The sequence below is a fragment of the Triplophysa rosa genome, linkage group LG6 (assembly GCF_024868665.1).
Source record: "Triplophysa rosa linkage group LG6, Trosa_1v2, whole genome shotgun sequence".
NCBI lineage: Eukaryota > Metazoa > Chordata > Actinopteri > Cypriniformes > Nemacheilidae > Triplophysa > Triplophysa rosa.
Genome location: NC_079895.1, coordinates 14,048,181 through 14,062,980, shown reverse-complemented (window position 1 = coordinate 14,062,980; position 14,800 = coordinate 14,048,181). Strand labels below are relative to the sequence as shown.

General features: G+C 39.9%; 3 protein-coding genes and 1 non-coding gene across 9 annotated transcripts; 1 reads left to right on the top strand and 3 right to left on the bottom strand.

The window, feature by feature from the left end:
- Positions 1-20: 20 nt before the first annotated feature.
- On the bottom strand, positions 21-4,166 carry lg6h2orf69 (linkage group 6 C2orf69 homolog). Its single transcript, XM_057336070.1, has 2 exons — positions 3,572-4,166; positions 21-1,825 (listed from the first exon to the last, which is right to left on the bottom strand). The coding sequence occupies exons 1-2, from the start codon at positions 3,857-3,859 to the stop codon at positions 1,109-1,111; spliced, it is 1,005 nt and encodes a 334-aa protein (XP_057192053.1). The 5' UTR covers positions 3,860-4,166; the 3' UTR covers positions 21-1,108.
- Positions 3,863-7,065, top strand: ftcdnl1 (formiminotransferase cyclodeaminase N-terminal like 1). Of its 5 annotated transcripts, none has more exons than XM_057336068.1 (6): positions 3,863-4,010; positions 4,491-4,607; positions 4,748-4,843; positions 4,953-5,108; positions 5,364-5,549; positions 5,695-7,065. In XM_057336068.1, exons 2-6 carry the CDS (start codon positions 4,493-4,495, stop codon positions 6,129-6,131), a joined length of 990 nt encoding a protein of 329 aa, XP_057192051.1. In that variant the 5' UTR covers positions 3,863-4,010; positions 4,491-4,492; the 3' UTR covers positions 6,132-7,065. The 5 variants fall into 5 exon arrangements, with proteins under 5 accessions (XP_057192051.1, XP_057192048.1, XP_057192050.1 ...); XM_057336065.1 differs by lacking the exon at positions 3,863-4,010 and adding an exon at positions 4,107-4,215; XM_057336067.1 differs by lacking the exon at positions 3,863-4,010 and adding an exon at positions 4,241-4,306.
- Positions 7,066-7,163: 98 nt separating this feature from the next.
- On the bottom strand, positions 7,164-11,042 carry nabp1a (nucleic acid binding protein 1a). Of its 2 annotated transcripts, XM_057336071.1 has the most exons (7): positions 9,879-11,042; positions 9,524-9,662; positions 9,285-9,356; positions 8,909-8,993; positions 8,689-8,709; positions 8,528-8,588; positions 7,164-8,177 (listed from the first exon to the last, which is right to left on the bottom strand). In XM_057336071.1, exons 1-7 carry the CDS (start codon positions 9,970-9,972, stop codon positions 7,981-7,983), a joined length of 669 nt encoding a protein of 222 aa, XP_057192054.1. In that variant the 5' UTR covers positions 9,973-11,042; the 3' UTR covers positions 7,164-7,980. The 2 variants fall into 2 exon arrangements, with proteins under 2 accessions (XP_057192054.1, XP_057192055.1); XM_057336072.1 differs by lacking the exon at positions 8,689-8,709 and having other exon boundaries at positions 9,879-11,038.
- A 1,189-nt stretch (positions 11,043-12,231) lies between these two features.
- Positions 12,232-12,313, bottom strand: trnas-cga (transfer RNA serine (anticodon CGA)). The gene has a single exon. It is a non-coding gene; the product is annotated as a tRNA-Ser (tRNA).
- Positions 12,314-14,800: the final 2,487 nt, after the last annotated feature.

Here is a 14,800-nt window from a genome sequence, read left to right as displayed (position 1 = left end):
GGTTTGTGTGTGTTTATTGCTCTTAGGACATGTAAACAAGATTTGAACATTGGACAGTGTGATAGAGTGGATAGTGTGAATTTTGTTTTTGTTTAAAGAGTAAGTCATGCCCTTTCCTCTGTTTAGTTTTCTCACTTGCATTATATGACGTATTTTCCTGTCATGTTCTGTTACATTGCGTTATTCAAATTAGGATAATATCTCTATTTCACGTTCCAACATTTGTATTTATTTACGTCAGCATGAAACTCATGGAATGGCAATGAAGCAATGCACTGGGTTTATAACGTAAAATCCACATTAATTTGTTCGGTAGATTAATTACAATTCAGATAAAGAGCGCCATCTAGAGAACAGTCATCTAATATTCAAGCACAGAATCATAATTGAAGCTAATCACGGTGCAATCATGAACATTCCACTAATCGTGAATATTTTGAAGTATTTTCCCCCAAAATAATTTATATGCAAGTCATTACAACTGAAGAACATCTGATAAACAGACAAAAAAGATACCTCAAATATTAAACAAAGCAGAACACGTTTGTGATTGTTAATTCAATTGTAGCTGGGCTAACAAAAAACTGAGGTCAGTGCTGATCTAAGACCACATGCCTTTTACTGAAAGTGTTTTACATAGAAAAATATATAAACAATAATTAGAGATGCATACTTGAAAATGCATGCTCATTAATTAAACATAAAATTGAATTTAAATATCATATTTTAAAATAAATCATAACAATGAGCAGTTTCTGGTAATTGCTTTTCTTCTAAACTCAAAGTTGGGAAAAAGCCCTTCTAATATGATGAGGTAATGGAAAGCTTTACTGAGCATGTCAACATTCCCAATGCATTTTTTTAAACAAATATCCTAGTATTCACGGATTCTAGCTATGTAGTTAGATGCAACAGCCAAACAATAAGGCTTATGTGAGGCAGGTAAACTTTTTACAAGTTTGGTCATTCCACTTCAATCTTATCTTAATAAAAGGAATTGAGTAGAACTCTTAACTGATATATCTATATTTGTGCAATACAAAGCCGCCTGCTCTGCAAAGAATACATTGCATGTTAAGACTTCAATGAAATCAATGACTGAGAACAATTAAAACTCCCGAAGAACCCGGAAATGGTTCTCAATGGATGCCGGCTCATCCTCAAAGTGCAATTTTTGGCTAATACAGGCACCCAGATCCTCCAGGGTCTTTATGAAGTGTTGGTGCTCACGCCCAACCCAGGCCCTCATTGGGTCCCTTACCTCATAAGGGGTGACATGGGTGTGGACAGCCACCCCACTGGAGGCCAGCTCACCCAAAGCACACCTATCAGTCACCCATGTCTCACTTCCACCAGGATGCCCTCCGTCCAGCCAGTACATATCCGAGACACTGTCCAGAAACAGCCTAAGTTCAGGGTCTGCTCGGGCTCCAGCCAGTTCATACACTATTTGATTAAGAACAACACATCCTTTACTGAAACCCACTATGGTCAGAGTGAAACCTGGAGGCAGGGTAGCAGGGGTGGATGTCCCACTAAGAGGAGGTAAAGGATTTGGTAGTCCAGCTTTCTCCATGCTGTGACCCAGAAGTGCCCTCAGGTGAAGAATAGCTCCGTAGTCTGGAGTGTGTTCTGGTGCTCCAAATAAGTTGCTCTCTACAAAGTTCTGATAACTGCTGAACTTGTGGAGGTACATACTGGAAGCACGGATGACCCAGACATGGCATCCAGGGAAACGGTCGCCCAGGGTGAGGGCCACACGCTCAAGACTCCAGGATTGCCATTGGGCGGTGTCAGGCTGGAGAGCCATTTCTTGCTGAAAGTTCTGTGCAGTAGATTAAAATGAAAAGGAGGTATAAGAGAAGTAAAAAAAAAACATTAAAAGTTTGGAAGGAATGCAGAAACAAAAGAAACATTAAGTAACTTAGTTACGGTATGCAGTGACAGCATATACAATCACTACCTATCTAAATCGATTTGAGGGTAGTAGCAGCAGCAGGGGTGTTAACTCACACAGTCCTATGTATATTATGAGTATCACACTATGGGGTGGGTTGCACCAACAAGGATTAAAGTAAACAGAGTTTAGAGCTAATCTAGGGTTTGTTGATCCTAGTTTTAATTTAATTCAAATTGCGTTGCACCACTTAATTTTAAACAGCTGAACAAATCGTGGATTAAAACTTTAACCTGTATTTATGCGATTAATTTTGTCCGCCATGATGGATTTTCCGGTGTAACTAAACGGCAACAGTGATGCACTGTCATGTAAAAAGGAAATAAACAGCTCATGCATGTAAAAGAAACATAATTTTACTATTTAAAACATCTCTCTGGATAATATGTTGATCAGTCTGATCATCCATAAACACACTTCACAAGCCTTGAGCGCCATGACAGCGGACGGATATGACAGGTGAGCCGCATCATTATCCTGCAGCTCGCGACTGGAGCAGACAATAAGAGAGAAGAGCGCTGTACGGGAATGACGAGCGGGTGAACCTCTGTCATAGACGCCGCCGCACACGGCCCCGGTAGGCGATTGCGTTTCTGGGGGTCGTCCTCGATCGTGTTCTGACGGCTGAGGTGCGCCAGTTCGGGATCGGACCGGTCCACAATTTAGACAGAGTGCCCACAATACCGGTGTCCCTGGTCACGGGTGCTGCTAAAATAACTACTCTTCTCAGGATGTCTATCTGTTCCCGTTTAATCACAGACGTTGTGCTTGTATGTATTGCATGAAGCAGGGCATCTTGAATTTAACACTTCACAGCCGGCCACCCAGTTAATCAAACCACCGTGCCCTAACTCGTGCTGAGGTGTTTTATTTATTTACATTTTTATTTACAATAAACACATCACTGAAGTGACACATCACACGCTAATGTGTCTGTTTCTGAGCATTTTCCCGCACATTTTTTATTTAAACCTCCTCAGTATCTGGTTTAAAGTTAATCCCTAACTGAGAGATAAATCATTATTTAAATTTAAAATAATGGAGCAACAGAATTAAAGTTAATCTAGATTTACTGCAAAATTAAAACCTGGATCAAATGATATCTTAAATATAAACCTGATCACTTTTAAACAAGGTTTACAGTTTGGTGCAACGGAATTATTAAATAAACCTTGATTTAAAACTAATCCTTGTTGGTGCAACCCACCCTATGTGTGAACGTTTTCTAAAATCAGAACAAAAACAGCTCGTGTGCAATAAAAACAAACAATTCTACAGTGTATAATCATAGTCCATGTGGTGGACTTGATTTTAAACGCCTCTGATGAAAAACTAAATATAGAGATCCAGACCACTTGCAACTAAAGGTAATCTGTATCAAATTACTTGAATAATCCAACAAGCATTTTACAGGCAGGTTTTAGCAAAGGTCCTATAACGCGCAACAGGCCTGTGGCACAATCCACACTGCATAAAACATCAATAACTAATCCCTTACACATCAGATTGATATTTTAACAATATTGTAGCCTAATAATAATGTGTCTCGGCTGCCTTTCGATGATGCATAGTGGTAGCGTTAAGTAACGTGAAGGGTTCAGGGAATGCACTAACCTGAATGTCTCCAGGAAAGAAGACAACGTGCGTATTTCCATTCTGCAGCTTCTCACTTTCGTTGTCGCATCGCCTCTGTGTTCCTGTGGTGGGCCCTAGGAGTAAAACATCATTTACGCGGTTTTGATCGTAACCGGGGACTGAAGTCAGGCGGAGAAGCCCGGGCGCAGCAGCAGGACGCGCGCATGATGTCCCGGGCACGCACTGCCCCGCCGCCGCGGCGGCACTCATCTTCCTCGCTAAAGCGGCCAGCGACAAACAAGCCACAATAGATCGGATGCTTCCCATAAGCAGAAGGATTATGAAGTGGCGACTGCAATACCTGCAGCGGGAAGCTCGAAATCATTGCAAAACCTGTCCAAAGAACAACTGTGCGTGACCTCAACCATTATCCTGCGTTAAGGATAATCCGATCTGCATTCGGCGTTTAACCAGTCAGGTATATATCAATCCATATGTGCAGGATAATAAAATATGTACGGTGTATATGTTTCTGTTTACTCAACGCCGCCAAGTGGCTTTCAGCGGGAGCATCAAAACTTGAAGAGGAAGCTGGATGCTGCGCATGCGCGGAGTCCGGACCCGTTTGTGTCCAGTGCTAATACATATTACATCTAGATTGACTGCAGGACCTTGCGTAAAAAGTACGAAGCGTATCTATTAGTGGCGCGTGATTGCATTACGTCAATCAGTTTTGGAACAGTTGTTTTACATTAATCATGACGTCTCATTTTTGTAAGAGTGCGATAACCTTTGGACTGTTAAACATAACATGTCAGTATGGTTTATCAACGTTGGTTAGCAAACACAACTTTAACAAATACTTTCGCACGTCTATAACGCGAGTGCATGTGTTTATATATAAATAAAATGAACGCGAGAGAGTGTATATAAATTAAATTGTCTCTTGCTTCTTGAGGAATGTCCTGCTCCTCTCTTGGTCGGCGGCTGGTTGCGTGTCTCCTGAACATCTCAGAGGCGCGGAGACGAGACCTGGTGGAGACAGTAGCCAGATCAGCTATCACCGACGCGCACGGTGAGTTTATTTATTCATTTAAGTTATTTTAAAATGACCGTATAAAGGTAATATCCAGATTACCTGCATGGAATTTAGGCAATCTCTTTCACAACACGTGTTGTGAGATAACGGTTCTTTTGTAATGTATCTCTCGGAAGGAAGAGCGCGTGAGGGCGTCACAGTGCTGAACATCTTCAATGACTTCGACTACAACCGCTCTGTCATTACTATTGTTGCAAGCATTGACCTAATAAGTGAGTTGTTTGCTTTCCAGTCATTTGTACTGTATACTTTTGTTGGGAACACTTGCATTGTAAATAACACTACAAAAGAGATCATTGTCACTGTGGTTGTCAATTTCAGGAGAGGCTGTATTGTCAGCTTGTCAACATGCATGTTCTATCATTGACATGAATGCCCATGATGGCATCCACCCATGTATGGGTGCTGTGGATTTGGTTCCTCTTTATCCGCTCGGGGAGGAGGTAGGCCTGGAGGACTGTGGACAAGAAGCCCAGGGTACGTGGTCCTGCAGGAATTATAGTTTAAAGACAAATCTGCACGAAAACCATGAAAACAGTCACAAGATAATCTTATAATATGCTAATTCAGTGCCAATGGTGTAGATAATGCTAAGCAAGTTATTTTGGCAGCCATATGCTAGTGTACTAATAGTATTTATGGTTGAAACCTTTTTCTGAGGAAACCATTGTGATTTTGTGCTTATTTATATGTACTTCAAACTTTAAGGAGTGTTGTTTTTATATTGTCTAGCATTAGCCAAGGCTCCGACAGAGAGAGTTCCAGGTTCCAGCGCATTTTTGTTTGGCTGGGCAGATTCTCAGCATCGAAGTCTGGCTCAAAGGAGGAAGGGGATTGGCTGGTTCAAAAAGGCCAGGGACATATCAACCATACAACCAGATATAGGTCCACAGCCAGCCAGAAGATATGGCATTACTGGTATATTTTTCAGCAGCAACAAAGTACAGATAAAATTAGTAGCTATAAAAGAGCTCTCTACTACTTGTTTCATAGTAACCTGCATCACAAACAGGAATTTCTATAATTTGGGGAACTTCACCAAACAATTGTTTTCTTTCCTTAGGTGTTGGTGCCAGCCCCTATACAATGAACTGCAACGTAACCATAGATACTCAGGATCTGTCCTTGGGACGGTTTTTGGCTTCAGCAATCCGTGAATCCAGTCCTAATGGTATCCCTGGAGTGCAGGTCATAGCCTTGCCACATGAAGGTGCTGTGGAAATTGCTTGCAACGTCGAAAGCGTTGAAAATGGATCCCAGTCTTTCTCTTATGAAGGGGAGCCATGGCCAGGCTTCACCATTAGAGGGCAAAACTTATACCATGCTCCAGCTTCGCTAATCACAGCACGAGTGGCTTTGCTGGCTAGGCACCATGGTGTGGCCATCAAGGGTACAGCCCTGGTAGGCTTTACCCCGTGTGAGTGCCGAAGCATGGCAGAGGGTGCACTATCAAAGGGCATTAAACAGTTTTGGAAAAAGCTGCCCCATATACACATGTAAAAAATAAAGCAGTTATTAATACTAGGTGGAAAACAACCCAGTTTTTTTTTTAGTGTGTGGGTTTCCATATTGACGCTTCCTTTATAGGAAGGCAGTTCTTGGGTCTCACATGTAACATTACATACAAAATTAATATCCGAGGATATAATATATATAATTTTCTATGCACACATAGGAATAAAATACTGTGCGCACACTGCAAGCATGAAATTTATGAACGTTTTATACGAGACCCTTGTTTTAGCTTATCAGTATTGAATGTTTGTATTCAATTGTCAATGCTAAAACAGGCTTTTGTTCATCAAGTTCAAATAACATGGCAGCTTTTAAATTATATCTAGAAACCATATTCACTTAATAGGTCATAAATGCACATCTTATATGCAAGGAATTCGTCTGGTCTAGGTCTTGCATTGCCGAATGAAAAGTATAAAGACAGCTAGGAAAAACATCAAAACTGCAGTTTTGTTGACAAAATGTAATATGCTCTACTAGTCCCTTTGGATAAAGCATCTGTTAAATGAATAAATGAAATGTAATATGCAGTAACCTACCTGGCAAAAAGATATACATACTAGCATGAGATTCTTACTAAAGAAATAGAAAACACTCATGAGCACTTGCATAAACAGCACATTTCAGGGTCCAAGATATCAATTTACTTACCTAAAAAGGGAAGGCCATCTTAAAATGGGTAGCACTGGTGCAAGGCTGGATATCAAATCTACAGGCGAAGCAGCCACTCACGTTGACAGTAATGCAAAAATAATAAACCCTTTAGCTAGCTACATTTGCTTGACTGACAGCATCCATTACATATTAAACATTTTAAGCCAATACAAATAAAGTATTGATGTCAGTATAAAGCAGCACAAAATGTGTCCGAGTGCAACTGACGTGTATGAGCTGATGCCTCGTTTCACAAAATCCTAATTATACTGTACATGTTTTTCCTCTAAATTCAACACTTGTTTAACAGCAGGCAGAATATTTAAGTATAGTCATATTGCATTAAAAAAAATCACAGCAGTCTTATTAAAATGTGAATTGCACTATAAAGGCAGAATGCCTTAGTTTATAATATCAACAATTACAATACATCCACAGGGATTCATTTCCCAACATTTTGTTCAAGGTTAATTCCTAATTAAATAATCCTAAACGTCCAAACAAACTATCACCTTTCCTTTTACACGGTCACTTCTGGTAAGTTTTTGGCCAAAGGTAGGACAGAACTCAAAGTAGTCGGTCACTTTCAAGTTCCATTCCCCTACTCCAGGGGTCTGCAACATCTGACTTAGATCCACACTCGGGCAGATTTTAGCTCCAGCTCCATCAAACACACCCGAATAAGCCAATCAATGTCTTTAGGCTTACTAAAGCTACAGGCAGGTGAGATTTTTTTTAAAGTTCGAGCTAAACTCTGCAGGACTGTGACTCCCTAGTACTAGCATTACAGATCCCTGGCCTATTCACAACAGCCGTTAACCATTCCTGAATTACATGACAATGAGTTCACTATAAATTAAGAGAAGAAAGTGCATTAAGTGTTCAAGTAGGGTGTATAGTTTAACAAGACATCTGTGGGGCACAGAATCGGCACCCGATGGGTGGCAAGGACGCCAGCCTCTAGGGATATATATTAACTGTAAGAAGTTGAATTTTAACCTTTTGTGATCAAGAAAATGTTATACAGTTCTTGGCAAATGACGACGCAAAAAGCACAGATGGCAAAGCGTTAGCATCAAACCTCGTTATTTTGATGGCAGTTTTGTGTATTTTAAGGATGGATTGTGGACGTGACTATGCAAGTAGTGGAAACAGGGAAGTGGATTTTGCAGTCAATATCTCATCTCTTTGAAGCTCTTCTTGGATCCCTGCCATTGCTAATGGTAACTGAGGGTTTGGGTGGCGCTAAGGGTGCAGCAGGTGGGAGTTGCCCGTTGCCTGGAACACGCCCATTTGGTCTTGCTGGAGCCCCAAAGTTGGCATCCCAAGACACAGGTGCAGCACTGTTATTGGGAAATATTGGCCCAGTACCATTTCCTGTTGAGCAAAACATTAAAAACAATGGTGATGGGCTTAATCAAAATGTAGACAGCAAAGACATTGAAATAACAGCTTTTTATGGTCATAACATCACTTATCTACTTTTTTATCAGTAGTAACTTACAGTGTGCTAACTGTAGTGACAATCCCCTAGAGCAATCTAGCATCAAATGCTTTGCTCAGGGCACAGTGTTGGTAGGGCAGGAGTGGGATCTCAGTAACTCCAGTTCCTGGTTCACCCCTACCCGAGACTGAATCTGCAACCTTTGTTAGCAGCCCAGATTCAAAACCATTAGGCTACCAACTACCAAATCAGCATCTGTGGAGTATTAGCTATATTTGCTTACCTGTTTGTGCAGGAGTACCTGCATTTGGATTCGGTGGAGAATTTCCCCGCTGTTCCTTACCCTATTGGAGGACATGAGATTAGACACCATTTTGTTGACTATTCATAAGCTTTTAGTGGTTTATGACTAGGTTAAACAAACAAGTACTTGAATCCACTCACATAATGGATTGTATTCTGCAGCTGGTCAAACAAAATGTTACTGCATTAATTATTCTTAAATTCTATAGTCTTCATTTGAAACAAAGCGAGGTTCTTCGTTAAAGCGAGTTATTTCACCACAACAAGTAAATTTGGACATGCAAATAATTGGCATCTCATTGCAATGCCTCAATGAGCATTGCTTCTCAATTTACATAAGCAGGAAGAACACTTGACTCACAGCCTTGTTCTGCTGTTTAGCTTTTGCTAGCAGCTCTGGATTTGGCTCACTGAAATTTGGAACCTCAGAATACACCATGCAGAACCTGTGAAAGACATTTTGAGATTGCTAATATATTTGTACTAAAATATGCAACCCGTTTTGCAATTAGTAGCGTTTACCACACTTTTATATAAAGTCATAGTTCTCTTCAAATCCGTTTATTTATTCCCATTTAGATACTGATACAAGGGCAATTGCCCGACGTCAATAATCCCAAAATGATAAAATATTAGTTAATAAGCATGGCTGACATACTGGTATATTGCTACTTATACCTTCCTAAAACACAGATGTTATATATTGCTGAACGTATGAGGTGCAAATTAATACTTACTCTCCTATTTTCTGCAAGTCTCCTCCTCGTCCAGTGTACAGTGTTAGGCTGCCCTTCCAAATGGAAGCATAACTAAACGGAAAACAATTTTATGTTAAACAATCAACAAAAATATTTTTTAAGAAAGAGGACGGTCAGGTTAAAGGCAAACATTTAGACCAATCTGAAACAGCAAGTCACCAGAGTGGGATTTAAAGGGCCCTAAATCGAAATGTGGTGCACACAGTTAAGGTTCATACCCTCTCGTGAGACGGATGATATCTCCGGGCTGGATGAGGCTGCCCAGCTCATCCCACACAGAGATGGCGATGCTGCCGCTCTTATCCGCCACCCTACACGAACGCACCTCGTGCCCGTCCTTTGTCTTGGTCACCCGACCTGCGCATGCACGGAAAAGTTAATCGTCAAATATTAACCATTACAAAACTACTAAAACACATACAATCACGTTATGCTATGGCTAATAGTTTAAAACAAAACCACACGGCATTTAACGCAGACGTTCGTCGCGATGGTATTCATAAATGCCAGTCGGAATTAGCGGAGCTGTTGCTAATAAACTGTAATGAGGGGCACAACGGTGGTTTCACTTACCGATTTCCAAAACTATAAAGACGATATTAAGGTTTTTCGACCCAGCCTTTACATCTTTAATCAAGATCACAGCTTCGTTGGAGATATTCGACATTTCAGAGAGCTGAGGTGAATGCTAGCACACCGGCTAGCTAAAGCACAGCTAAGAGAGGATTTCTTGATCTAAACCTAAATCTGTGCCTTGTGTGGGTTAACTTATTTGCCAAAAAAAAAATTAATTCGGCGTAGAAGCTTCTTCGCTAACCCCCTTTTGAAAAGATTTAGGTGTTTGCTATCGTAACATATGAGGCAGTGTTTGTTTTCACACTTCACCGTCGAGTTAAAAGAATGAAAGTAAAGGGGCGATATTTCCTCCACGATTAAAACTCCTCGTATAAAACCACTTGATTCGTTTTCCAGATAGACATTTAACACATCAACCTCATCTAACCCTTAAACACTGCGACGCCAAGACATGGCTCAAGTCTGTTAACGTTATTCCTAAAGAAATCTAGCTTTCGTATTCATATGGAGTCGCCGTCTGTAATTCAGGCTACAATACATCAGAAGACATCAAATTAAAACTCTCATCAAAATGGACACTGTAAATAAACATGCCAAATATATTCCGGTTTGAATGCGAGTCGGCGAGTTCAGCTCGACAGTTATACTCACACACTGCCGGTCATGTTCACTAAACGCGCATCTTAAGCGTATCGATCTGTCTAATCGACATTTAAAGGCTAAAAGCGACGAGGCACACGATTTTGAAGACGGACGCCTAACAGTTATAACTACAGTTGACTAACTTCAATTTGCCTGGCGTTATGTGCTGACCTAAACTTGCTGATGGCATTTTAAATTGATGTCATGTTTTCGTGTTTCCTACATGTGAAGCACTGCAGTCTTAATAAGAAAGACAAAAGAAACTACTGCCGGGAAAGACCTGTTTCACAATACTGTCTGCCTCTCCCTTTCTAACAAAGCCTAGTCTGTCTGACCTACGCCTGGGCAGTGTGTTCTTGTCTTTATATTCTACCGGATGTACCATCTCAGAGTTTCACAGGGGTGTTTCAAGATGCTATAATACTTTTAAATACACATGCGATATTAAGGTTCGCGCGAATACATATGCACACATTTTAAATAAATCACGCTCCATTATCCAGTATGATATTATACCGTAAATAAAGTCGTGTTGGTTCTTACCGTGTTCTTGTTACATTGAACTCAATCTGATTGGACAGTGGACACCATGAAGAATGTGTCCACATGGTAAGGAAACATACTCATCGTTTCCTTGGCTTGTACGAATGTCGACGTTGTGCAATGATTTGATTACACGTGCCGAAAATATTTCAAGAGCTATTTTAGTTTGCATCATCATCTTCTTCAGCTCAAGGATCAGATCGAGTGCTGGCAGTAAAGCGTTGTTTCACTTCAGTATGCCCATTACGCTCAAGGTTGGACCTCGCATGTATCCTCCACACTCTTAAAAATAAAGGTGCTTCAAGGGTTCTTCACAGTAGGGTGACCACCCGTCCCGCTTTGCGTTGTACCGCACGTCAAACAAACAAACGCAACTATTTTTTTTAAAGCCAAAGCCTGACTTACCCAATGTATGAGAAGAAGGCAGTGAGTTCCGTCATCAAGAGGCTGCGACGTCTGTCAGTAGATCGGGTGGCGATCCTCCCATGTCAACCTGCCGAATAAAAACTCACTAAAACATCGTAAACTGTGTGGCTTTGAAACTGTGTTTACCCTATAGGTTGTGGTTAGCGTATTAAAATAAAGATGATTTGCAAATCATTAAATGCATTATTTAACAATTACACGTTTTAAAAGGAGAACTGTTTTTCATTATTTGTTTGTTCTTTATTCCTTTAGTTTTCTCTTTTCGAGAAGATCTTCAAAGTTTACAAAATGATAAATCCACGTCTGTTCTGTGCTCAAAGTTTAAAGAGCCAGTGAACCTTAAATTGAAATCGCCATTACATTTTTATATGTTGTATAACATTTTATATAATGGTCAAATAACCTTTGACCATTCAGTCAAAGGTTCTTTAAAGAACCTGTGTTCTTTGTTAAATCCGAAGAACTTTTTTCGCCATAAAGAGCCTTCTGTGAAACAGAAAAGTTCTATAGACGTTATAAGGGTCTTTTTTGGAACCAAAAGGTTCTTCTATGGCATCGAAGAACCTTTTGAATCACCTTTTTTTAAGAATGCATGAGTGAAAAACAGTTCTGAATAATAAATGTAACTCTGTAATAAATGTAATTATATCGCAACGATACCCGGATTTCAAAATCAGAACGTTTCAGAGTGTGACTTGTTCCAAGTTGGTTTATTGTAACAAAATGTAACTTAAAAATTCGTCACGAACAGGATTCGAACCTGTGCGGGGAAACCCCATTGGATTTCGAGTCCAACGCCTTAACCTCTCGGCCACCGTGACGCCATGTTTAATTCTGAAAACTACATATATGTGGTTTTCAAAAGTCAAAACTTAATGTTAATTTATAACATTCGTAAGACGTCACACCGTGGTATTTAATTGTCTGCAAATTAACCTGAAATGTAACGGTAACATAGCAAGAAATTGCTAACGTTTGATAGGTGTCAGGAAGCAGATGATGGAATGGCATGTGACCACACGGTGGAGACAATATCCCCCTTAGAAGTGAGATTCAACAAATCAGCCACTAATCACACTCTTTCAACAAATAGCCATCAAACATACATAGTAAACCTGAACATGAAACACTTTTGTTTCTTTACTGAAAGTGTGAAATATTTTTTAAGGAAATTATAATCCATAATGCCCCTAAGTAAATTTTGCATTACATACCTCATTTGTACTCCTTTTTTATATCAATCACGTGAGGATGTCAAAACGCAGTGTAATGTCCATCTCGTCTTTCTGGCAAATAATTATGTTATTTGCCAGAAAAGAGAAACACGCGCCCTTAAAAGAGAAACACGTAAACTGGAGCGCAAATGGAAACAAACCAAATTAGAGGTCTTTAAAATTGCGTGGAAAGAGAGTGCAAACTGTTATAAAAAGGCACTAAAAGCAGCAAAGGCTGAGCACCTCCGTAACCTCATAGAAACTAACAAAAACAATCCAAGGTTTTTATTTAGTACAGTTGCTAAACTAACAAATAAACAGACTTCACCTGACCTGGGTATTCCGCCGCACCTTGGTAGCAATGATTTCATGAATTTTTTTACAGAGAAAATCGAAAACATACGAGACAAAATAGTAAAAACTCAACCTCCAAGTCTGTCCTATAAATTAGTACCAACCATCGCCCCAAAAGAAAGGCTACAGTGTTTTTCACCTATAAAACAGGAAGATTTAATTAAACTTATTGCAACATCTAAACCTACAACTTGCTTATTAGACCCCATACCAACTAAATTATTAAAAGAGTTATTACCCGTTGCAATTGAGCCCATTTATAACATTATCAACTCGTCAATTAATCTAGGCCATGTCCCAGGACCCTTTAAACTGGCCGTCATTAAGCCTCTTATCAAGAAACCAAACTTAGACCCCAATGAACTAGGAAACTATAGACCGATTTCAAATCTCCCTTACCTGTCTAAAATACTAGAAAAAGTAGTGTCCACTCAGTTGTGCTCTTTCTTACAAAATAATGACATACACGAAAAATTCCAGTCAGGCTTTAGACCGCATCATAGTACTGAAACTGCGCTCGTTAAAATTACAAACGACCTGCTTATAGCATCAGATAAAGGTAACATCTCACTCCTAGTCCTGCTCGACCTTAGTGCTGCGTTCGATACTGTAGACCATAAAATACTTCTAGATCGCTTACACAATTATACCGGTATTCAGGGACAGGCACTACAATGGTTCAGATCTTACTTATCAGACAGACATCAATTTGTCCATTTAAATGGGGAATCATCAAATCTAACGCAAGTAAATTATGGATTACCTCAGGGATCGGTTTTAGGACCCTTGCTATTCTCCATATACATGCTGCCCCTTGGAAACATTATTAGAAAACATGGAATTAGCTTCCACTGTTATGCAGATGATACTCAGCTATATATCTCATCAAGACCAGATGATTCCTTCCAACTATCCAAATTGGCAGAGTGCATCGACGATATAAAGCATTGGATGACTTGTAATTTCCTTCTTTTAAATTCTAATAAAACAGAAATATTACTTATCGGACCAAAGACACGTGAGCAGAATATTTCGGATTATGACCTGCAAATTGAAGGCTGCACTGTTACTCCAACAAATACAGTTAAAGACCTTGGCGTTATATTAGACAGCAACCTGTCATTTAAAAATCACATCTCAAATGTCACAAAAACAGCCTTCTTCCACCTTAGAAATGTTGCCAAATTGCGAAATATTTTATGTGTGGCTGACGCAGAGAAGCTTATTCATGCATTTGTGACCTCAAGACTTGACTACTGTAATGCACTGCTTAGTGGTTGTCCTGCAGCATCAATAAACAAACTACAGTTAGTTCAGAATGCAGCTGCCAGAGTTCTAACCAGGTCCAGAAAATACGATCACATAACCCCAATGTTATCAACCCTTCACTGGTTACCCATTAAGTATCGTATTGACTTTAAAGTTCTTTTAATTACTTATAAAGCCTTAAACGGTTTAGCCCCTACCTACATAACAGAGCTTCTACCACACTACAACCCATCACGCTCTCTAAGATCTCAAAACTCCAGACTTTTGATAACACCTAGAATAACTAAATCCACCAAAGGGGGTAGAGCTTTCTCATACGTAGCACCTAAACTCTGGAATAGCCTCCCCGATACTATTCGAGGGTCAGACACACTCTCCCAATTTAAATCTAGATTAAAGACACATCTTTTCAGCCAAGCATTCACTAATACATAGCTAATGAACAGCAGCTACGCTAATTATTCTCTTTCT